General features: G+C 51.7%; 1 protein-coding gene across 3 annotated transcripts in view; it reads right to left on the bottom strand.

Annotated features, from left to right (window-relative positions):
* Window positions 1–249: 249 nt before the first annotated feature.
* The window catches only part of JDP2 (Jun dimerization protein 2), a 44,710-nt gene continuing 21,868 nt past the window's right edge, over window positions 250–23,091 (bottom strand). Inside the window, exons 1-4 of one of the 3 annotated variants that reach the window (XM_048948237.1) lie at window positions 15,326–15,410; window positions 5,288–5,511; window positions 2,137–2,241; window positions 250–1,308 (exon numbers count right to left, since the gene is read on the bottom strand). In XM_048948237.1, the coding sequence (XP_048804194.1) occupies window positions 1,123–1,308; window positions 2,137–2,241; window positions 5,288–5,488 (492 nt within the window). In that variant the 5' untranslated portion in view covers window positions 5,489–5,511; window positions 15,326–15,410 and the 3' untranslated portion in view covers window positions 250–1,122. Of the gene's footprint in view, window positions 1,309–2,136; window positions 2,242–5,287; window positions 15,126–15,325; window positions 15,411–23,091 lie in introns of those variants that run through there. The other 2 variants (XM_048948236.1, XM_048948235.1) reach the window with 2 other exon arrangements.

Below are 23,091 nucleotides of genomic sequence, written 5' to 3'. Positions count from 1 at the left end.
CAAATCATGTCCTGCCTGTCCATTAAGATACAGCACCGGGCTACTGCTTGACTAACAGCCGTCAGAGCCACCTCTGACGTTCTCAGCTTCCCTAGATGAATGCCCTCAATACAGCTAACACCAAAACAGCTCTGGGATCAGCCTCCCGCATGGCCAGCACAGTCAGAAATCCCATGGTTGCCATCATGGGGATGAGCTCCATCCAAAGCCCACCACAGCCCGATCCAGACAGAGCACAGGAGGGCGAAGTACATAAAGGTAACATTTACTGGGAGATACAGAACTGAATATTATGAAGGACATACATGGATGGAGGCGGCAGCGGCAGCACTGCAGAGGGCTGCTGGGCGCCCATCCCAGAGCGCTGGGGAAGGAGCCCACTGCCAGACAGGTAACACAGTGGAGATAACTGCGGCATATGCGTTTGTAACAAACAGACCATCGTAACATACGTTTCTATGGGATCACATCTAGTGATTATATAAATCCATATAGAGATCGCCGTATAAAAACTTTGTAAAAAATATCTTTAAAAAAAGTGTAAAAATGTGCATTCAAAAGCACGGCCGACACGGACAGCTGGGCTGTAAACATTATACTGAGAGTGTGCTTGTGGGGGGCGCCTGCGCCACCGGGCCCCGACGGGCCTGCCACCGGACGGGGCGCGTCAAGTGTCTGCGGTTCTGCAGCTGGGTTCCGTGCCGAGTGTGCGCCGGGTGCGGCGGCAGCCTGTGGGGATGGCTCCGGCAGGCCACGTCCCTGCGCCCCACGGGCACTCTGAGGGCTGTGGGGAAGAGGGCCGAGTGGGAGGTCTTCTCCCGCCCCCTCCTTCTCTGTGCGCCATGGGTCCCCAGGGCCACAAACAGGCTGAAGGGCTGTGATGAGGTATCACACAGAGGTTGCCTTCGCCCGTGCCACCAGCCCTGCTCCCGGGTTCAGCCACGGAGTTGACGTTTGACAGATTCCCAATCTTCTCTGTCCCCAAATTTTTTTTGGTCCATAGTTCCCAAGGAAGCCCATCGGGTCCTGGATGCACCAGGCCTCGGTGCACAGTTCTTCATACGATACATACATTAGCGACTCCGGAAGACCCCGTGCCGGTCTCCTCCTCCAGTGCCACCTTCACTTCTTCTCCAGCTGCTCCAGCAGCGGGTTGGCTTCACTCTCGGGAGTCTTGATGCTGTCTGTCCGAACGATGCAGGTGGGACGGTGCCGGTTCAGCATCAGGATCAGCTGCTGCCTCTCTTGTTTCAGCTCTTCTATCTGGGCCTTCAGTTCAGCGTTCATGAGCTCCAGGCGCTCAGACTCCTGACATGGCAGAAACACAACCACACGTGACTGCTCCATGAGGACAAGGTGCAAAGAGAAATACTTGGCCAACAAGCCACCACTACTCGACCCTTGCTGTAAAGGAGCAGCCTGAAGACATGCCAAGACATCGGGCTTCTCCAAGCAGCTCCTACCCAATCCGTTACCTTGTGTCAGCTTAAGGAAATAGAGCTCTCTCCTCGGACAGGGCTCTGCTGCACTACAGCAGCCCCACGCCTGGTTGCTTTCCACAGGCTGCAAAGATGTTGGGAAATGAACCTGCATTTTCAAATTTTAAAAGGTTTGTCTCTCTGTCTGCAAGGACCTGCCCTTGTGAAATGATACAGCTGTGTTGTTTGCCAGTATCCCACCAGCCCTTACTGAAAAGCAAGGCACTAGAATTGGTTTTTGTCTTGATGCCACAGAATCACAGAACGGCCAGGGTTGGAAGGGACCTCAAGGATCATGATCTCCCCCCTGCCACATGCAAGGCCACCAACCTCCCCATTTAATACTAGACCGGGCTGCCCAAGGCCCCATCCAGTCTGGCCTTGAACACCTCTAGTGTGTTCATGGGGCATCCACAACCTGTCTGGGCAGCCTGTTCCAGCACCTCACCACTCTCTATAAAGAACTTCCCCGTGACATCCAACCTAAATGCCACCACCAGAGGGCATCTGGCCTCTGAATGAGGAAACCTCCTGGAATTTGGGCAGGGGGCCAGCAGGCATCCAGCCGTCCTGTGCCACGCTCACACAGTGCTCCTGCTCCAGCACAAAGATATCAGAGCCCTCGGCTCCAAGCCCACCTCCAGGTCAGGGCACCCACCCGCTGCAGGAACTCCGTCCTCTCCTTCTTCTTGTTACGACATCGCGCTGCTGCTACTTTGTTTTTCTCCCGGCGCCTTTTCCTCCTCTCCTCTTCCTCATCAAGCTGCAATGAGACGCACAAGTCCAGGTCAGAGCATCAAGAGGGGCATGGCAGGATGCTGGGAGCCCCTAGCAGCCCTGACACTACTCTCACCAGCAACATGGTCCCATCCTCACCAGTAACCAAGTACGTTGCTGCCAGAACAGCATAGCTTGTCAAATATAGACATCTAGAGGCACCATTCTGAGTATTCCAAGCATCAAACACATACCTACGGGCAGGATGCAAAGACACCTGGAAGAGCTTCCCAGCTGAGCCTGTTTGCTGCCCACTTCCAGTGCACTTCCAGTGCTCCATCCTCAGTGCTGGTCAAGTCACTGTGCCACTTCAGCAAGCTAGGGACAGATGCTGCATCCCTGCTAAGGAAGCAGGGCACGGCAGCGCTGCCTGCCATTACTCAGTTGCTCAGTGTAATCTGATTCAAACCACTCAGACCAGGCTAATAAGCCCTATGAGTTGAAAACCCATAATCAAAATACTTATGGATTTTCACTACAAAGCCTGTGTAAGTGGCCTATGGCACGCTTACACCCAAGGACTCAAACCAACTCCTTCTCAAGAAGACTCTGAGTATCAAAAAGTCCTTCAAATTCAGCATCCTGTGGCACTTTGGGACACAGATATAGGAGAAAAAGACCCTGTTGTCATTAAAGACCCACAAACAATAATCATCCACATTTGGCCTGGGACTCTGAAATTTGAGATTTCAGAATGTGCTGCCTCGTTCCTACCAAGTGACATCCCACAGCATAATCTTTTCAAATATAGCAGCAGAAACATTTACTATCACTTCCATAGCCTACTTGCATGTTCTGTTAGGCAACTCCAGTTTGACAAGGCAGCATCCTCCTTTCTCTAGTACTCCCCAGGTGAGTTTGTTTAGAAGCTATCTCCTAGTGGAGCCTTTCACAGCACACACCATTTGAGCAGCCTAATTGCTCACTCTTGGGCTTAGGGACCTCAAATGGAGCTGTAGATCTCCAGTACAAAGGCCATAAAGTGATGGTGAAAGGTGCCAAGGTGTCCCAGAAAAGATACACTGATGCAGGAAACGAAGGCTGCAAGGGCCATCGTCTAATCCAGGCAAGCTGCTAACATTCTTGTAGTCCGAGTGCCACTAATCAGAATATTTCAACGTGACATGCAAGGATGGGATGAAACACTGTCTGGGCAGAATTAAGTAAGCTGCATGTCTAATGTTCAGAAGACAGTGCCCGAGTTTCATAGCACTAACACTTTTTGCATCTGCTGTACCTTAGTTCCCAAACGTTATACCAAATGTGCAGTGTTAGATAGAGAAAAATAATATGCAAAGTCAGTACAAACTGCACAGATTTCCCACAGCATCGGGCTGCAATCACTCCTCTGCCACAGAAGTGCGTGGGATCTTCTGCACTACACTTGGGAGAACCAGGGAGGGATCTGCACACCAAAGGCCAGTGATGGCACTGGAAGAAAAGACCAGGAAAGCCCTAACTCCATGCCCTATAACAGTGCAACCCTCACTGTCTCTCTGGAAATGCCTATGTTTCCATACCAGTTGGTCTGTTCAGTAGCAGTCAACCGATTCCTCTGTCCCCTTCAGCTTCCCCAGTACCTCACAAAGCACCAGCAAAGGGCCATGTCCCTTAGATAGGGCCTACAGGGATAACAGAACTTGAACTCTTGACTCCGCTTTTTCTTGCCCACAAGTCCTGTGACTTCAAGAAAGCCGCCTTCTTTCCTTTTGAAACCTCTGTTTCAGCTCAAAATGGTGACGTGGCCCTGGTGTTAGAACTCAGCTCAGTTAGAGGCACAAGGGAAGATGATGGTGCATCACTCCCCCATAACATGCTGCAGCAATCAATCTGCAGGTGAGCCCTGTTGGTAGGAGGTTTTGTGTTGCCTCCTGAATTGCTCCAGCCAGTGGCATCCAGGACAGGGGCTGGCATCAATGTGAGAGGCAAGACTGCTGCCTCTGGCCCAGGGAACACATCCTGTGCGGGTTCTGGAGGCAGAAGAGCCTGGCAGCACCTTTTTCCAGCTGCCCCAGGAGGAGCACAGGCTGCCAGCAAGGGTCCCCACCTCCCCCACATCAGTGCCCAGCACTCAATGGGAGAGCTCTGCAGGCTCTGCCACACACAGACACCCCATGCCAGAGGATGCTGCTGCCCACAGCACAGAAGAGAAAGCTGTCTGTCCTCCCTGCATAGGGCAGGGCATGCTGGTGCCCAGACTATTTGGGCTCCCACTCCCTACAAGAGGAAAGCAGCTGCAGGCTGCATTGCAAAACTATGCGTGGGTTGCTTCTTGGCTACTCATGGAATAAGCAGCCACTGCTTCAGCTCTTCTAGGCTTTTGCTGCAAAGCCCGTGCCAGGGACACTCCATTTGCCGTCCTCGACTCCTTGGCTCCACAGGCCATGCAGGAGAGGAGGAGGCTGCAAAGTGGAAGTCCAGGGGCTGTCAGTGGATTTCTCCTCGTCTTTCCTCCACACAGTGGCAAGCAACTTAGAGCACATTCAGTGCTGTTATGCAGAGCTGGTGGGACTGTATGCCCATCCCCAGGTACTGAGGGCAAGCAGCTGCTGTACGGCCAGCTCTGAGGTGCCCCAGAGGGAAGGAGCTGTGCCATTGGAGGGCAGCACACAGCCTAAAGACTCTCTTTGCTCCACAGCACATACAGCCATGTGAGTATTGCACTGTTTGGTGTATGACATGCAGGCACAGCTTTACCACAAGTGCTGCTTTACTATAGGTATCAGGCCTGCAGCTGCATCCTAACCACATCCTTTTCCAGTGCTAGCACATTCCCAGCCAGCTGCAGGGCTTCTCTGGCTATTGCAGATCAAAAGCTGCTAAAGAAGTAGCAGACTAGGGCCTCAAACTGAGAGATTTCTGTTTGCAGGCATTGGGAGATGCAAACACTCAACAGCAGTGAGGATCGAGAAGCCAGCTAAAACATGAGCCGAGAACACAAGAAAGATGCTGTGCAGCACCAAGGGCTCATGTCCACCAGAGATGTGAGGAAAGCAATGCACGAGCTCTCCGATAGCAGCCTTTGGACTCACCTCGCTTTTCACAGGCTGGGGTCTCTTCCCAAGCTTCACCTCCAGGAAGTGGAGTGGTGAGATCATGGCCCCAATGTTGCGGATGTCGGCGTATTTCAGCTCCTCGGCTGTCAGGGCGGTGCCAGGCAGTCCTGTCAAAGGGCCGAGCCCTGGCAGTGCACCGGCCGTCAGGGACGGGTCGGGGATCTGCCCGGGCATCATAGCAGGGGCAGCAGCTTCGCAGGCTGGAGAGAGAGCAGGACATGGCCCATTACTGCTGGCTGACAGCATAGCACACAATTCCATCAACAAAGGGGTGGCAGCAGGGCTAAGGGGGTGAGTCGCCCTCTGCTCTGCCCTCACGAGGCCTCATTTGGAGTACTGCATCCAGGTCTGGGGCCTCCACACGAGAAAGATGTGGAGCTGTTGGAGTGGTCCAGAGGAGGGCATGAGAATGCTCAGAAGGCTGGAGCACCTCTATTGTGAGGAAAGGTTCAGGGATCTGGGCTTCTTCAGCCTGGAGAAGAGCAAGGAGCTCAAAAGCAGGAGGAAGACCAACTTTTTACATGGTCTGATAGCAATAGGACAAGGAAGAATAGCTTTAAAATAGGAGAGATTTAGATTAGATGAGGAGAAATTTTTTCACTCAGATGGCAGTGAGGTTCTGGTACAGGGTGCCCAGAGAAGCTGTAGGTGCCCCATTCCTGGAGGTGCTGAAGGCCAGGTTGGATGGAGCCCTGGGCAGCCTGAAATGGTGGGGGGCAGCCCTGCACATGGCAGGGACTGGAACTCACAGGGACTTCAAGGTTCCTTCCAACCAAGCCTCTTTGTGATTCTTATTCTTATCCACATGGGAAGTGGCCACTCTTCCCTGGGGAAGGCAAGGAGTGAGCAGAACCTGGCTGACAGAAATATATGAATCCTGAGAAGTAGGACATGCTACTGACCTGCAGATTAAGAGAAAAGACCCAAGAGGAAAAGCACCAGAGAAACATGAACTGGCTGCAGTGACTTAAGGGATAAACAGTGACGTGGTCCTGTGGACTATTGGTTTTGCCAGACTTTTCTCTGGAGAAAATAGTGGTTTGCCCTTTACTAAGCGTTGGTGAATGAGTAGGTAGGTAGTGGACAAGAAGCAAATGGCATTATGAGAACCACAACATGCCTTTTACTGAGCACCTTGGACAGGCTGAGCCTGCTGACTCGGGGCATGGCACACTGGGATCAAGGACAGAACAATGAAAAGCTGCTGAGAAAAAAGCCTGCTACTGAGCAAACATCTTCCAGCACAAACACAAGGAAACAAAGGCTGGAGGGGAAGGGAAACAGAGCAACTTGCAAAAAGCTTCTTCTATCAGAAAAGAAAAAAAGTACAGCTTGGGTGAAAATAGGACTGGGACAAGCTTTGGCAAGTCATTTATAGGCAGAAGAAAGCAGGTTACCAGGAAATGTGAAGAATGACTGGCTAAGAGATGAAGAAATAAAATTAGACCTAAAATAAGAAGCCTGCAGAGCTGGAGCTGCAGTACCAGCCAAAAAGCAAAGGGAGCAGGTGGCTGTCGGCTACAGCATAAGTACGTCCCTGCTTGCGTAACAGGCGTGGGACACTCTCAAGTGACCCACTTACAACATGCAGAGTCACTTCTGTCCACTCAGCAAGCATTCTTCTCCCACACCCTCAACACAACCACATGTCGCTGTGTTCCTGTGCTGCTCTGTCCAGCCAAACTGATCCCAACACACGTGGGGCAGCAACACCATCCTGCCTGCACCAGGAAGCAGAGGGACTGCAGCCTCAGCTCCTGGAGAGCCATGAAGAGAGAGGAACTGGCTAACAAGTGGAACTAAGACCCCACAGAGCTTCCATTTGAGGCCGGTCACAACACAGGATTCAACAAGCACCTGTGGAAAGTGCTGGAAGCTCTGACAGCAGACTGCCAGAGCCAGGAGATGTGTTAAGTCCAGAGCAGTGTGCACTCACCCAGCTCTTTTTGAAGCATCTGCTTTCAGCTGCTAGGAGAGCAGGCAAGGGGCAATACAGATGTTTGGTCCAGGCACCACAGCTGTGCTAAGCAAGCACACACACGCATTGCCAAGCCAGCTGCCACAGTTTCTCCACACCGGCCATTCTGGGTGACAGGTCTGTATTGCCACCAGGCAGCAAACCCTTGCAAAGCTGTGTGTGAGACATGAGTGACGGATCAGTGAGCACAGAACAGCTGAGGAGGAAGGGACCTCTGGGGTCACCTAGTCCAACCCCTGGTAGAGCAGGGTCAGCAGGAGCAAGCTGAACTGTTAATCACCAGAAACAGAGACGTTACAGATTTCTTGGCACTGGCACATCTTCCTGCCCAGGAGTTTATTTGGTGTATTAATTAATGTCAGGAAACAGGAGATGAGGAATGAATGGGAAGAAAAGACAATCGTACAGGTTAGTCCAGAGCACAGAGGCAAATGAAAGCTGCGCAGCTCCTAGCATGGGTGCCACACAAGCCATCTTGGTGTGACAGAGCAAGGGATTTGCATCAGAGAGTGCTTCTGCTATATGCTGTGAGCTGCCATATGCTCTAACCAAGGAGATTAAGGTGTCAGTGCAAGCTGTCCTGCAAAGAGCGCTCAGCAGGCAGCAGTGGGAATCAACAGGACTTGATAATCAGTGTAGTAGTAAGCAAATGCAGCAACATGGCTACCGTAAAAAAGCAGTGGCATGCTGTGAGTGGAAAGCAAGTCCTCTACTTCTCTGGTCATCCTTCAGAAGCGATGGGAAAGGGCAGTGCTGGTATGCAGGGGGAACGCTGAGCTACAAGCTGTGGCCGCCTCCCTACCTGCCCTTTAGGCCCACGTGTAGGTAAAGGCACTCAGAAAGAAGGCATCCTGCACTAGGCTGTGCTCCAGGCAACCAAAGGCAAGGAGGTATGTGCCTAAATCCCTGTCATATGTCCCTCTCATTCACCCCAGACTTGAATAGTTCGGGCATAACAAAACCCAAAGAAATCAGTGGCAGAAGTACATGAATTTCAAAGCCTGCCTCCTGTAAATACTGCATGAGCCACTTTAGCTCACATTAATCTGGGGCCTTGGTTCACCTTTTCATATGTTTCAGCCTGAGACCTGACTTGAGTCCAGCGCTAGATGCTTAAATTCAATCTGGACTCAATGGACCACATTTAATTCATTGCTTTGCATGACGACACACAGCCAACTGCACTACATGCTGGGCTGGACTGCACAGGTCCTCTGCTACACAGAATTCATGGTGACCATAACTTTTGGTCTGGCTAATGATTGTGGAAAACATTGCAGTTTATCTGACCCACCTTTTCCCTCTGCCTCTGATCTGGTGCCTTAATGTGCCTTGAGAGCCTGAGTGAAGGAGCTGGCCCAGTACCTACCTGACACTAAAAACTTATCCCGGACCCAGTTACCACACTGTCAAAGCACCATCGCATGCACATGCACATCTGTGTAAAGTAAGCCTGAAGTTGTTCAAACGAAAGCACTAGTAATCACCAGGAAGAACACGAATCTGCATATCAGGATGAGCTGAGAACTAAGCGAGAAAGAAGAAAATGACTCCCCTAAGTGAGATCCTGGTTAGGAGTCAGGAAGCTTAGGAGCACGCTGAGAAGTGCCAACAGTCAAGTTAGACCTTGGAGAGGAATGTAAATCATTCCCAGCAGGGCTGCAACCACAGAATACAGGAATGGAGAGACACCAACTCTCTGCAGAGCAGGGGCAGTGAGAACTAACCCAGCCCAGCCCTCGATGCCTCCCAACCCAGGCATGGCCACTCACTGCTGATCAAAGGGATTCTCTCCATCAACTACTTCGTTCCAACCCAAGTCTCAGATACTTCCACCTTTTGTGGATAACAGTAGAGGTAAGGATTTACACTTCAGTCATGTTAAAAATGCCAAAGTATGTCATTTTATTTAACACTTGGTCTTATTTCTGAAGCATTGCTCTGGAAGATGCTGACAAGCCTGTCTATAGCTCCAGCATATTTCTACAACATTCATATGTTAAGACAGAAAGAACAGTTCAGGATCTGAGTTTGACCTTCAAGCTGTAGTTTTTCAATAACCAGACTCTGCTGAATACAGCTGGTACACTGCCAGTCCATAATTCCTCTCTGAATACTTCCTTGCAGTGTTTGTTATTTCTAGGGAACAAGAACCAACTCACTTCTATGTTCCTCCGCTTTCTAACACTGTGCTTTAGCTGGGATTCTTACTAGATCTGTTCTTCTCATAAATTATCATTAACGTCAACTTTATTCTCCATACCAAGCAACCTTTCAGTGTCTCCTCACATGAGCAGAGAGAAGTTGTGCCATCAGTGACACCTAGCTTGCTGGTGTCCCACTGCTGAACCACAGAATTCCTGCATTGCATCAGCTATGTGCTTGCACATGAAAAAGCCAACAGCAGAGCAGTGAGGGGAAAAAGAATGTGTGTAGTCTTATATCTGACACTGCTATCCACATGATGCCAGCTGCTCAAGTTTACATTCACTGGAGCTGCACGTCCTGCATCAATGTTATTTATTATTATGCCATAACATCCCAAGATGTTCCACAGTCAGTGATGAGACAGAGGAGGCTTTCTTAGAATTCCAGCCCAATGATGAGCAGCTTGTGTCATTCAGTGCTCACTTCAGCAACTAATCTTACAGCACAGGTCTGGACAGCACATGATTCCATGGCTCAACATTCAGCTCACACTGCTTCAGCTCTGCTCCTATAATCCTTGTCCCAGCAAGTGCTGTAACGGGGTCTGATATTTGGCCAAATTTGTCTGTAAACACTCCTAATTACCACAGTCACTTTTGCATTTTTGCTCTGAAATTGCTTTCTCTCTGATCTCAGACCCACATTCTATTGGCAAGTTCAGTTACTTTAGCTGCACTCTTATCTCTAAAAAGCCGACAGCAGTACAATTTCCTTTTCTCACCTTTCTTGCTGCATCTTTCAGCGATGCACGATTCTGTCCTTTCTCCCCAGCCATGCCTTTCCAGTCAGCACATCGACACCAGCCGATTCAACACTTTGCTGAAGGCAGCACACAGTGCTCCCCATATTCCTCCCACAGCCTGGGTCTGGCCTATCCTGGGACCAGCTGCCTCGTGGGAAGGTGCTTCACTCAGCTGCTGCTGTCCCACACCTTTGCTCAGCACTCCAACGACACGGTCCCTGCATCCACTCCTGTTCTTTTCCTACAATTCAAATCTTCATTTGCTTGAGGGCTTTGTTTTGTGTTCTTTTTTTCCATGCTGATTTTGCTGCTGCTTTTTTTATTGACTCTGAGGGTTAGTTGGTTTTGGTTTGGTTTTTTTTTTAGTTTCTTTTTTTTTTTTTGAAGGAGCTGATATTAGCACAGCAGTTACAACATAAATCTGATGAGCGTAGGCACAATCCACGCAACCCAGGTCCCTGAGGGCTGTACTCCACGTGCTAGCCTACATTCGTGCTCCTCTGCCACCTCTTCAGTGCTATTATTACCCACAGACTAAATCCAGCACAGGAATGGCCACCTGTGCAAAAGCCATACATTCATTTCCCTGTACAGAAGCAGCCTTAATTTGTACCCACTGGTCCCCAGGTCCACTCTGTGCACCCTCACTAACCCAAGTGTGCTGTTTGCTCCTTTACAAATCCGCTGCGACTGTTGTGTCATTGTGCAGAGAGGACCACAACATCACAAAGCAGGTTCTGACAGCCACACTTCAATTTAGATTGCTACTGCTGTCTTATCAGTGCTGACAGCTTTCTCAGTGTCGGTGGGAGCTATTTACAATCTGATTTTCAGCCTCTTGTTAAGATGCTGGCTGTAAGTCACAAGTTTCTTCCAACACAAGCCACACTGCACTCTGACATCTGCGGTGGTTGAACCAGGAACCATTCCTATGCCCAGTCCAGCACATAACACTGCCAACCTAAGCTTTTGCCACTCGGTAAATACCAGCATGGTTCTCTTCTGCCCACAACAAAAAGCACAGCGATAAGGCCAAGCCTGCCCTGACAGCCCTCCCCACTGCTTCTAGCCAGGCTCCACCTGGGTGTCTGCCACTGCCCAGCAGCTGCCATGCGCAGGAGAGCTGCCAAAGTCCACCAGCCACTACACAAGCATCTTTGATCTCTTCATCAGTACATCAGCACTCCCCATACTATTACCATTTGTACGTACAGCCTTGGAGCATCTACGTCACAGCAATCAGCCCTTCACCTGCTCATGGTCAACAGGCAAGAACTCTGCTCTGGAGATCAGAGGTAATGCTGCCATCCATGAGAAGCAACATTTGGCCTGTAGAATGTATTACAGCTTTTCTGTCATTTTTTACTATTTTTGCTCCTGGCTATAAAGTTTGCTCAGTCTGCAAGTACATTGCATCCTTCCAGTTCCTTCTCATTGGCAGAAGGATGATTTATATGAAAGCCCTTTCCTGACATGCCCAACTTCTCATGCCTCAAGAATGCAACTTTCTAAACAAAGGCAGAGCAATTTGCTATCGCTTGCTCTGAAGCATGCTCACTTGCTTATTCTCATCTGGGCACATCTGGCAGGGGAGGCTGCAGGGGGCTGAGGGTCTCTGGAGCCCAGAAACATTTTCACTTCAAGGTTCATCACCCAGTGTGAAGCACCACAGAGCTGAAGGCAGAAAACCACTACCTCATATTCCCAGTGCCAGGAGTATGTCACCACTTTTTCCTTCATTCATTGTCTAGAATGCGAAGTGCTCCCATTCCCAGGGGACTGGGACCTGCACAGCACACCTGGTTTGATGTAGGCTGTGGGGTGACCTGTGGTACAGCACTGCCTGGCTTCTCCTCATCTGTATTTTTTAAGAGCAGTAACTTCCAGTGTCAAAGGACACACTGATCAGTATCAAGGTTATTTGCCAACCATCAAAACACAACAGCAGCCAAGCCCTTTGGCTGTAACCTGTCCTTTCAGCTGTCCATGTTCTACTGCTTGCAAACATGGCATTAACCATCGCTGTGCATTTATTCACTCATCTGCTGAACCCAGTGATGCAGAGGAATCTAACACCTGCAGTGTCCCAAAAGCACTGCAGAGACACCCATTGGGTTGAACTGTGCCTGCCCCCTCTCTAGCAAGGCTATAGGATTAATGAGTGTTACACAGCATCCAAAGAATTTCCCCCTGCGTGAATTTGAGGCATGGCAACAGTATGGCTTACCAGCTCAGCATGCCACTACTGCGAGCCAGACACTGCAGTGCCATGCTGCCACCATGCTTCACTTTCATCTCCAAGGGACAAACAGCTCCTGCAACCCAGCCCTGGGTTTGCAAGGCCAAAGCAGCACCTTTGCCCCTCTTAGACACCTCCAGCTGCCCATCCCGTTGTTCCCTCCCATGGGTAACCCTGCAGAGCAGGCAGAGTACTGCAGGGTCTGTGAACACCCTACTGCATAACATCTCATCCTAAACTACTGAGCTGCTGCAATCGGACTGCAGGGCCTCGATGCTAAGGAGAGGAAGAATCTTTGAAGGGCAGATCCTCAGGAGGCAGAATTCTAAACCCATTTCTTGAGTGGGAAAGGCCTGGCTCAGCTCTGAGCACAGAGCTGCACGCAGATGGCAGTGTGAACACCCAAGTCATTCCTAGTCAGAAACTGTGAAAAGCTTTCTGACATCAGCACAGACCTTGCTGCTTCCCTGCTCTCCTCCATAAGGGGGGCAGCACCATGCAGGAGCAGCCCAGCACGCACAGCCTCCTGCCATGCCACAGCCTCCCTAGCTGCACTACACCACCGAGCCCCACACCTGTCTGATGCTGTGACTTATTCCCATTACGAGTGGAGAAATCAGTCCTTTTCCAACATTTCACTCCATCCCTTCTGAGGGCAGAAAAAAGCCATGGATTAGCATGACGCTATACCCCCACCACTGCAATGCAGTGATTGACTCAGAACAACCTGTAGCAGTAGGGGGTTGCACAGCACCTAGCGCAGCAAGGCTCCTTGCAGCTACTGCAATTAATTTTCTTTCTCTGGAGCAGGCATTTGTGGCAGACATTTACAGTGCCACATTGCACACAGGTGGGCAAGACAAAACAGGAGGGTAAAAGCTGTCCTATTCCTGCTTAGAGCAGTTGAAATGGAATTGGGGATGAGGGAATGCACTGACCTGAGCCAGGCTACAGCTCAGAGGTGAACAGCAGATGTGTTAATATCCCCCCCAAGGCCTTCCACAGCTGCACATGGGCAGGGTTGGACTCTTTCTCAAGAGACGGCTCTCCTCGGGTGCAGAGCTCCAACCTCAGGGGACAAGGAGAGCTACAAACCCCAAAAAGCTATGTTCTGAATGCTGACATGGCCAGCTATGCTGCTCGCTCAGCTACGGCTAGATGCAGTAGTCCTGCTCAGTGGAGGATCACACAAATCTGCAGCTTCCACTGCATAAAAAACAGCCTGCAGCGCTGGGTTGGTTCCTGGGCAGTCAGTGCAACACAGCAATCCATGAAGCAGTCCAGAGAGACAGCACCAGGCGTGCTGCGCCTGCCTGATGCTGGGCTCACACTGTGGGACACTTTCAGGATGCTACACACTACGGCAATCCCTGCCCTGGTCCTGGGGTAGCCAGGACTGACAGGGCACAGCCTCCTGCAGGGAGAAGACGCTTCACACGTTTGCAGCATTGTGTGCTGCCAAGTACCCAGCCCAGGCCATGCAGCTGAAGAAGCAAACATAGCGAAAAAGTGTTGCAGATACTCAGCACCGCTCACGAGAGTGCAGCAGGGCACAATGGAGCAATGGGGGGCACAGGGAGCAGGAGGGAAGGTCTGCTCCTCTGCAGTCAGGAGCACGGCGCAGAGACTGCTGCATCCTGTAAGAAAGGTCATGCTCAGCTGTACAGAGGAAGCAGAAGCATCCACTGTGAGGAGCAGAGCAGCAACCTGCAGTTAGCTGACCTCATTAAATCTCAGGGACCCGAGGAACTGACAGCCAGCCATTGCCTGACACAGGGATGGTTTGGACAGCAGCTCCCACCCACACACTCACCCCCACACAGAGAGCTTTTCTCATTTTTCAATCACCAACAGTCATACTGAGGATGTGAACTCCAACAACCAGTATTCCCAGATGTCCCCCGAAAGCACTAACCAGCCAATTCCCACTGCAGCTCCAGCAATGGCTTCCACATAGAGTTCTTCATGCAAGTTGTCTGAAAACTAGCTAAAAAATCTCAGCCTGAGCTGCTGGAGCATTTGTTTCTGTTGAGCTCTGAGTCCAAACACACACACACACACACACACACACACACACACACACACACACACGGTTTGGCAGTGGTTGTGTTCCAGGGCTGGTAACACAAGCCATGAAGCTGGCTGCCAAGACAAGCAACAGAACGAGCCAGGCCCCATTTCATTGGCCACCATACGCTGCATATGGCCCTGGAAGCAGCCAGCACTGTGTTCTCACCCTCCTTGAAGGCATAGGAGACCCTGTGTTTTCAAATACACCTCCACAGGGCCTTCATTAAAGGAAAATGGAAACATAATGGGGCTCTTGCTCTCTTGGTATTTCTCCCTTTCCCCCGATTCGTTCTCAAACCTATTTGCTCAGTATGGAAAAAGAAAAGTGCCTCCGGAGCAAAAGAAAGCGACTTCCATTCAACTCCACGCCTGAGCACTACAGCAGCGTCGGCACGGGCGGAGGGGCTCGCAGGGCCCCGCTCCTTCCCCGGCCACGAGCCGAGCGCTGTCCGCACGGCACCGGGAAGCGCAGACCCCCACGTGCGGCAGGTGGAGCGCAGGGCGGCCGGCACCCACCGCCCCCAGGGCTGCTCCTCGCCACCCCCGCGGGAGCTCTACCCTTCCCCGAAGGCAGTCCCCACGCACGGCCCCACCGGGCCGCCGGCGGCCCCGCTCCGACCCGCGGCCGGGGGGAGGGTGGATCCCCGCAGCGCTCCCGGCCCGGCCGCAGCCGTGCCCCCACCCCGCCCGCGGGCCGCCCCCGGGCTCCGCCGCCCCCCGCCGCCACCTCGGACCGCCCGGCGTCCGTCCGTCCGCCCGCGCCGCGCCCGCACCCACCGTGCACGGGGAGCGGGCCGCCGGGGTGCCCGCGGGGCCCGGCCGCAGTGGCCGGGCGCGGGCTGCAGGCTCAGCCTCGCCGCCGCCCGGCGCTGCCCCGACCCCCGGGCCCCGCCCGCCGCCGATGTCTGTCCCGGTGCCGGCCGCCGCCAGGGAGCCTCGGCCCGCCGCCCCCCGCCGCCCCGGTGCGCGCCTCCCGCAGGCTGTGGCGGGCGGCGGGGTGGGTTGCATCAGCCCCGGTTATATAGCGGCCCCGGGCTGCGGGGAGGGGTCGGGAATGCGGAACCGGCTGGGCTGCCAGCGCCACACGTCAGGGAGGGCGGGCGGGGGAGCGGGGCCGCGGGGCGGGGAGCGGCGCGCAGGGGTGGGACCAGCCGGCGGCCCCGGCACCCCCGGCATCCCCGGCCCCGCCGCACCGCTGCCCCCCGTCCTGCGCTGTGCCCCGGCCCGGCCCGTGCCGCTCTGCGCGGAGCCGGCCGCCCCGCGCCCCAGCCGGGATGCAGAGGAGCGGGGAAGAAGCTCACGGATCTTCGGGCCCCTATCACCGGCACATCCCGTGGGCCGCTGGCACTGCACGCGGATATCAGGTGGGGACGAGGGAGCAGCCACGGGACCGGGGCCTTCCCGATAACTAATTTGCATGGATGCCAGTCTCTTCCTTCCTCTTTCTCTTACCGCTGGTCCTCTCTCACCTGGCACCTGCCAGGCTGCTGGGGAAGCACGGCTCACACAGGGCCGTGTGGACCCGCTGTAGGAACTGCAAGCACCCGCATTGGTGTTCCCAGAGCAGCTCTATCTTCCTGCTCCAGGCTCGTCAGTCATCACTCCCATCAGATCCCACAAAGTTCCTTTCTTGGCACCATCACACTGCCCATCACTGACAGTTCCCCATCATCAGCACATCCCAGTCCCTCCATCTGTGTTCCAGGAACAGCTAACTGGGCAGTGCAGTTGGGACTGAGCTGGGGATAGGACTGCTCAGCACAGGACACCCTCGGTCGTGCTGTCCTACTGCAGGAGACAGCAACCGAGCTGGGCAGGACACAGCACCCATGTCTTCATTCCTGTCTCCTCATGCCATCAGCTTTCTGATTTGGGTGAGGCAGAACACTTTCTATGTACACCTCTGCACACAATCCAGTGTTTCACTGATGGCACCTCACATCAGGGAGCAGTGCAAGCTGCAGCATGTTTTCCCATACACATTTATTCCATTCCCTGGATCAAACAGGACAGATTTGGTAGCACCTCAAGCTGGAAGGACCCTGGCATGGCTGACAGACAGAACTCCTCAGCAATTCATGCACAGCTGCCTTCAGGGCATTGCAGGGAGCAGCAGATCCAGCCAAACCCCTCTGTTCAACCCCTAACGACTTTCCCTCCCTGTTCAGCCCTGCAGGTGCCCTCTCTCAGGGGCACTAAGCCTCCATTATGATGAATCCGGGTTACCCCTTACTGTGATTTCTTTAACTGTTTTGGGGCCAGCTCCAGGGAAACATCCTTGCTCAGGGTAGCACTTACGCACATTTGAAGGGACACGCATCATTCTTTCTGGAGACAAGGGTTCTCATCTCACAGGGGAATTCTCCTTGCTCTCACTGCCACTTATGCCAGAACTGTTCTTTTCCCAAAGTGAGTTTTGCCTCATGTAAACACAAAACATGTTTGCTTTCCAGATATAATTTCGTTCGGGCATAGGAATTCATTGAGAATTTGCGGTTTCAGTGGGTGAAAGTGAACAGAAGAGCCCCAGACAAGCAGAGTGCTTGCAGAGGGATACGGAGCGCTGGGCAAGCACAGCCACCCGACTGGGGCTGCTCAGCTCCACCACCACCACAGAGATAAATGAATCACATGGGAACAGCAGCACCTGCAAGGGAGCCGTGAGAGCTGGGGAAAGGTGATGTTCCATGGCACAAAATGCAAAAAGTACTTTTGGCTTCCTCCTCAGACCAAAGGGACGATCTGCATATTTTTGTCCCAAATAAAATGTGTGGAAGGTGAAGGCTCCTGGATATGGGAACAGAGCCCAGCAGCGCAACATGGGGATCAAGAAGTTATCAGGAACACAGCGAACTCTATAGCAAAACAGAGCTGCACCAGCCCAGGAGTTCCACTGAAAGAGAGCTGCTCTCAGCCCCTGGAAGAGCTGTGCAGGAGCTCTGCCTGATCCCATTCCTAAGGCTGGCTCCTTGCTCCCCCAGTTAGCATGTAACATTGGAGAAGAAACAGGGTTCTTCAACATCACCCACCCACCTAAATCCCCCACGTCTCCCCTTGTTCCCAATCCTTTCCTTTGCGTTCAGCACAGGGATCATATGCAAACCTAACGGGCACTGGGGGAACAATCTGCTGAAGGACACAACCAAGTTTCAGCATTCGTGCTCCTTTCAGTCAGAGTACAGCACCCACCTACAACACAAATGAAGAACAAATGCCACAGAGGAGGGCAGCAGTGACCTGAGTTGGGCAGCAGCTGCCCTTCAGCCACCTCTGCCTGCACACTGCACCATCCCCACTGGCCTCAGCTCTAGTTTAGCTGGTCCCATCATCTAACCCTACTCTAACCCTACCTAATTTCTAGCTGATTTTATGTGTACCTTTTTAAGTAACTTCCAGTCACTGTGCACGGGGAGCAAAAAGATAAACTTCACAGGCTGTAGGAGAGGATGGAGTGTTGCCCCTAAGTCATAGCAGGGAGGTGTGGGGGAAAGCAGCTGGGTCTGGGCTGCAGACTGGGCTGACTGATCTCTGGCTGTTTGCCTATACAGAGCACTGAGCAAATAGCAGGTCTGGCAACTGCTGCCCATGAGCTTGTCTCTGACAGTGCTGAAGCCTTTTGGCTAAGTAATCTTTATTCTGGACAGTTGTGGGATAAGTTATCAGAGAGGAATTTCCTTCTTATCTTTGATGGTTAGACATTGGCTTAGACTTTAAAGTATATAGGATGCATCTGCTTTTATCTCCCCTGCTTTTCCCAGCAGAGGTGAGGAGAAGCACACAGAGTATTCCCAATGAAGGTGCATCCCAGGCCTTCTGAGTGCCAATACAATACCATCTAGGTCAGCTCCCATCCTGTTATAAACCCCCCCATGCATGGTTCCCAGACATAAACCACGTAGAGCCTTTGGGGCCTTTGGTATCCACTTCCTTGCCATGTTTTGGGAGTGCCAGCACAGTTCACCACATGGCCACATACCCTCAGCATGAAATGCCTTTGAGATACCCCACTCACAACTTGTTACAATCCCATGCTTTGCCATACTTCCTACAGCAGGAAGCACTGCGTAACTCCTAGCAGCTCCAGAAGCACGATTCTCTTTGCAGAGGAAAGTGAACTGCAGACCTCTCTGCTATGCAGCTGAGCAGGTGGGTGTGCAGAGGGGACGTGCAGAATGGCCATTTCAGCAATGTACCTGGGACTGAAATAAGATGTGTATCTGCAGCTCTGCCCTCCTCTATTTTTGCACACAGCTGCTGGTCTCTATCAGTCACTGTTCCTGACAAACTGCTGCCTGATCAGGGGAATGCTGCTCTCAGACACATCCACATTTCCTTTAATAACTTCCATGGCCTCAGGGTGCCTCATCTGCACCCAGACCTGCACCGGTAGGGATTATCTTGGTTTTTGGTTTAGGAATTATTTGACTTCTTTGCAGCGCCCTTAGCTTCCTTAGCTGTCCTACTTTCCTCCATGTTCTCAGTCAATCTGTAAGCCCTCTCCTGGCTTCCTACTTCCTTCACATTCAAAGAAGGTCCTATCAGTTTTTGTGTTTTTGTGCTTTGCGTTCTCTCCTTACCCACCAAGTTCTCACCTCCCATTTTCCTGCTGCCATCTTTCCTGACCCACTGCTCTGGGGTTGGATGCTCACTGTCTGAAGGATTCCTCTTTGCCTTGAATAACTTCTCCCGGCTTGCAACCTAAGCAGACGGTGGGGTTCCCTGCCTTCCTCTGGAGACTGCTGTCTGCTGCAGTGGCATTAGTAGGGACAATGAAAAAGCTCTCCTTTATCCCCAAACCATCCTTTCCACAATGTTCTCTCTCCTCCTTCCCCATTTCATTCCTTCACCATGGCTTCTTTACCCCATTCCCTGCATACTTCACTTTCTCACTTTCCTGACTTTCTCTGTCCCTCCCCCCATGCTCCCTCCTTCCTCCTCTGCCTCCCTTCTTCCCTCCTCTCCTTGGCTCATATCTGAAATCCCTGCCCATAGCGACGAAAGGAAAAACAACAACACAACACTGCAGCCCAAGGAGGCCGGAGCACGGGATTCCTTCCGAGAGAACTCAGAAACCAGGGAAAAGAGAGAAAGCAAACACAGAGAGCAGGAAGAAGAATTGGGTATTTCAAGGGGGAGGGATGAGCTGGTATCTCAGCGAAACGCAGTGGGGTCTGAGAACAACACAGAGGGTGATCACAGCTCCAACCCAAACACTGCAGAGAAGTTCTGTGTTCTGGGGAAGGAAGCTGCTTCGGGAAGCCTGGCACCCACCGACAGAGCCCGACACACAGTTACCCAAAGGATAGAGAGAACCGTGCAGATGGGGAGGGAAGAAAAGCAGTGCCTTGCTGCAGGGAGCAAAGGGGCAGTGGATATCTCTGCAGCAGAGGAGGGCTGCCTCCCACAGCAGGGCGATTTGCTTTGCCAGAGGAAGCGTTTGGAGGCTCTGGGCCTGAGGCTAAAGGGTTAATACCCCACAGGAGGGCCCTGGGGAATCCACTGTAAATAGGTGTGGTTTTCTGTGTAGTTCCAAGAGGCATTTTCTCTCTGTACCAGTCTGGACAGGTGAGAAATCGGAAGAAGTTGGAGCCTGTGCTTCCCACCAGCACAAAGCAGGGCTGTTAGCACAGGCCTGACTGTTTGTTTGCACACTCCAGCCTGGCTGCTTAACTCCGTAGTACCCAATGCCAGGAATCGCTGGCAGTCAGCACGGTGGTCCCCCGGGTACAAGCACCTGCCTGTTAATGGAAAGCCACAGATTAATGGTGCAGCACAAGGAGCCTCAGTCAGTTACTCACTGTAGAAAGGATAAATTTGGTGATAAGCAAAAGAGCTCAGTACGGCAAGGACGGGAAAGGCAGCCCTCTTCCTTTCTCCTCCTGATGACTACCTCACGGGCCTGTGCCCCTCTGCCCTCGACCCCAGTACTGCACTTGAGAACAATCTCCCCGTCTTCAATTGATTTTTAAACTTAGCTGGCCCCCAGGAAGTCAGGACTGAAAGATTGCTGAACTCACCCACAAGCTCTACTGCCATCACTTATATAATCCCTATCATAAACAAACCAAGCTCAGTCTTGAAACCAATTTGGATCTTGCTCTCACTGTTCCCACTAGAAAGCTGCTCAAAGATCACACTGCTAAGAAAGGAAGAAACATTTTGTTAATCTCCAGCCTAAATTTACCCATTCCTGTTTGCTCTGGCAATGAAAAACAGCACCCAGGCAGCAATGTGCTGGATAAGATATAAACCTTAGAACAGAATTCAAACAAATCAATCACAAAGAATAAAGCCAAAGAATGAAAAGTGAACTGTTTGCAGAGCAATTGACCTTAGATTTGGAGATGTTAACTCCCTGGACCATTTCAGATCCTGTGGGCTTCTCAGCCCTCTAGAGCACTCATGTCTCTGGTTCCCCAAGTTCTTGTTAGAGACACAATCCCACTGTAGCCCAGTACCAACTGCTCTTCTGAAAACTGCTTCCAGAAAAAGACATTTGCATGAAGATACATCCTCAACCCAATGCCCTCACACAGCCACAGCCAAACTGCAGCCAAACCCCTGGAGAGCTTCAGGTAAGGAAGGAGAGTGCAGAGCTGCAGAGAGAGCACAAGAGTGTCCAAAGTGCAACATACAGAATAGCAAAATGATCCTGCAGAGGGCTGAGAGCATAAGAAAGGATACTACAAAGCCCCAGGAAACAGAAAATGCAGGTGTCAAACCTTCCTTCTGCCTTTCACTAGTGGTCATTACTGAAGTCAGCAAGAAAAGTTGTTTATATTAGGCTTTCAGTCAAGTTCCATTTACAAGAAGCCAAAATAATGATGCTAAACACAAAGGCACGTCATATCCAGCAGAAATATGGTTCCCCAACTTACGTTGGTAGATAGAGCTGAGACGTGAACACAACACTGAATCATAGGTTTCTGTCATCTAACAGTGGAGGATAATGGGAAAGAAGACAGAGATAGGGAAAACCAGCTGCTCCTCTCGCTGGATTGTGCTGTGAATCTGTAGGCTCTGTTTGGGATAAAACAGCACTTATTTCCAAGGCAACAAATGGCAGTATCACAAACAACAGAGGTCCAGGAGCTGCCTGCAGGTTGGAAGCTGAGAGAAAGAATGCCTTCCCCAGAAGCACAGGCAGAGTAAGAGGAGGCAGGCCCCCATGCTCCAGCTCAGGGCAACATTTTGCCACTGTTTCTCTCCATTCAAGACCTTTTCCCTGCTCCTCCCATTTACAAGGCATCTATATGGACAAAAAACATGTTCTGTTGTGCCTGCATGAGGTAAATGCTCACATTCAAGGGGAGGATCATAAAGCTAGCCCTGAGGGCCTTTCAGGGAGAAAACAGAGCTGAAAAGCTAAGACTGAGGCTCAGAGAGACACTAGGCAAGGCAGAAAATGTCACATCAGCATGACTTACTGTACAATCATCCAGCATGGCCATGCTTCTGGAGCTGTTACAGAAGATGAAGCGCAGCTGGACCTGGAGGATACCAAGCTGGATCAAAGCTGGAGGCATAAAATTACAGCAGAAAGCGAATCCTTCTTCAGGGGAGGAATGAGGCTGAGCAGGAGAAACAGGAGCGATAGGCATGAGAGACACTAATTTACATAAGCCACTGAGTGCTACAGAGGGAATGTCCAGCAGAGCACAGTCAGTTCAGGAGAAAGATAAAGAACAGAGCTGGGGATGGAGGTTATTTGCTGGGAGCCAAGTGGACGAGTGAAGCATACATGAATTCACTGCTTGGGACTAAGATGTGGGGTGCAACAAAGAGAGGGGAAGTGAGTGCGTAAAGTCAGGGAAGACAAAGTAGGAAGAGAAACTAGGAGTGGGACTCCAATAGTAGATAGTAGAAGCTGTAATCACAGGAAATAATAGCTTCATGGATTTTGAGAGCTTAGGTGTCTGTTTAAAAACACGGTATCCAAAATAATTAAGTAAACTCGTCTGTGTAGCTCCATCTGCAGAACAGGGATGCCCTAAGTACCAGGGGAGCTGACAGTGGCTGTGCATCTTTCATGCAGGGGCACAGTTGCATTTCCTGAGAAGTTCACCCCATGTTCTTCCAGAATTCCTGAATTGCAGAATTCAGCTGGAGTGCTGTACCCATGGTGGGGCTGAGTTCTGTTCCTTGGAACACAGAGCCAAGGAATGGCACTCTGTGCAGACAGCACTGCGAGAAGGAACAGTAGGGTGAGAGGGCTAGCCTGGGAGAGTGTTCAAAAGCTGTTAGTGGGAAGAAGGACAGGTGTATGGATGGGCACAGGAAATCCTAGAAGTGACAAAATGTGAGGGAGAAGGGTGAGGTGCAAAGGTTCCAGAGTTGACTTGTCAAGATCGTATGAACAACAAAGTGGGAGATAAGAGAGGGAAGAGCAGGGCTTGCTGCGGAGAAGCGAAGACAGCTAGCCAGGGAGAAGGTGGGACCATGCTGAAGGATTCTCTGAAAGTCATTAGCAGCACAGCCTCAGAGTGAGAACAGTTACTAAGTTACAGGAAAGATCTCAAGGTAGAATCAGGATAGGGCAAACA

Source organism: Lagopus muta, chromosome 6 (genome assembly GCF_023343835.1).
Source record: "Lagopus muta isolate bLagMut1 chromosome 6, bLagMut1 primary, whole genome shotgun sequence".
Taxonomy (NCBI): domain Eukaryota; kingdom Metazoa; phylum Chordata; class Aves; order Galliformes; family Phasianidae; genus Lagopus; species Lagopus muta.
Note: the sequence above shows the minus strand (reverse complement) of the source record. Positions and strands in the feature narration are given on the sequence as shown.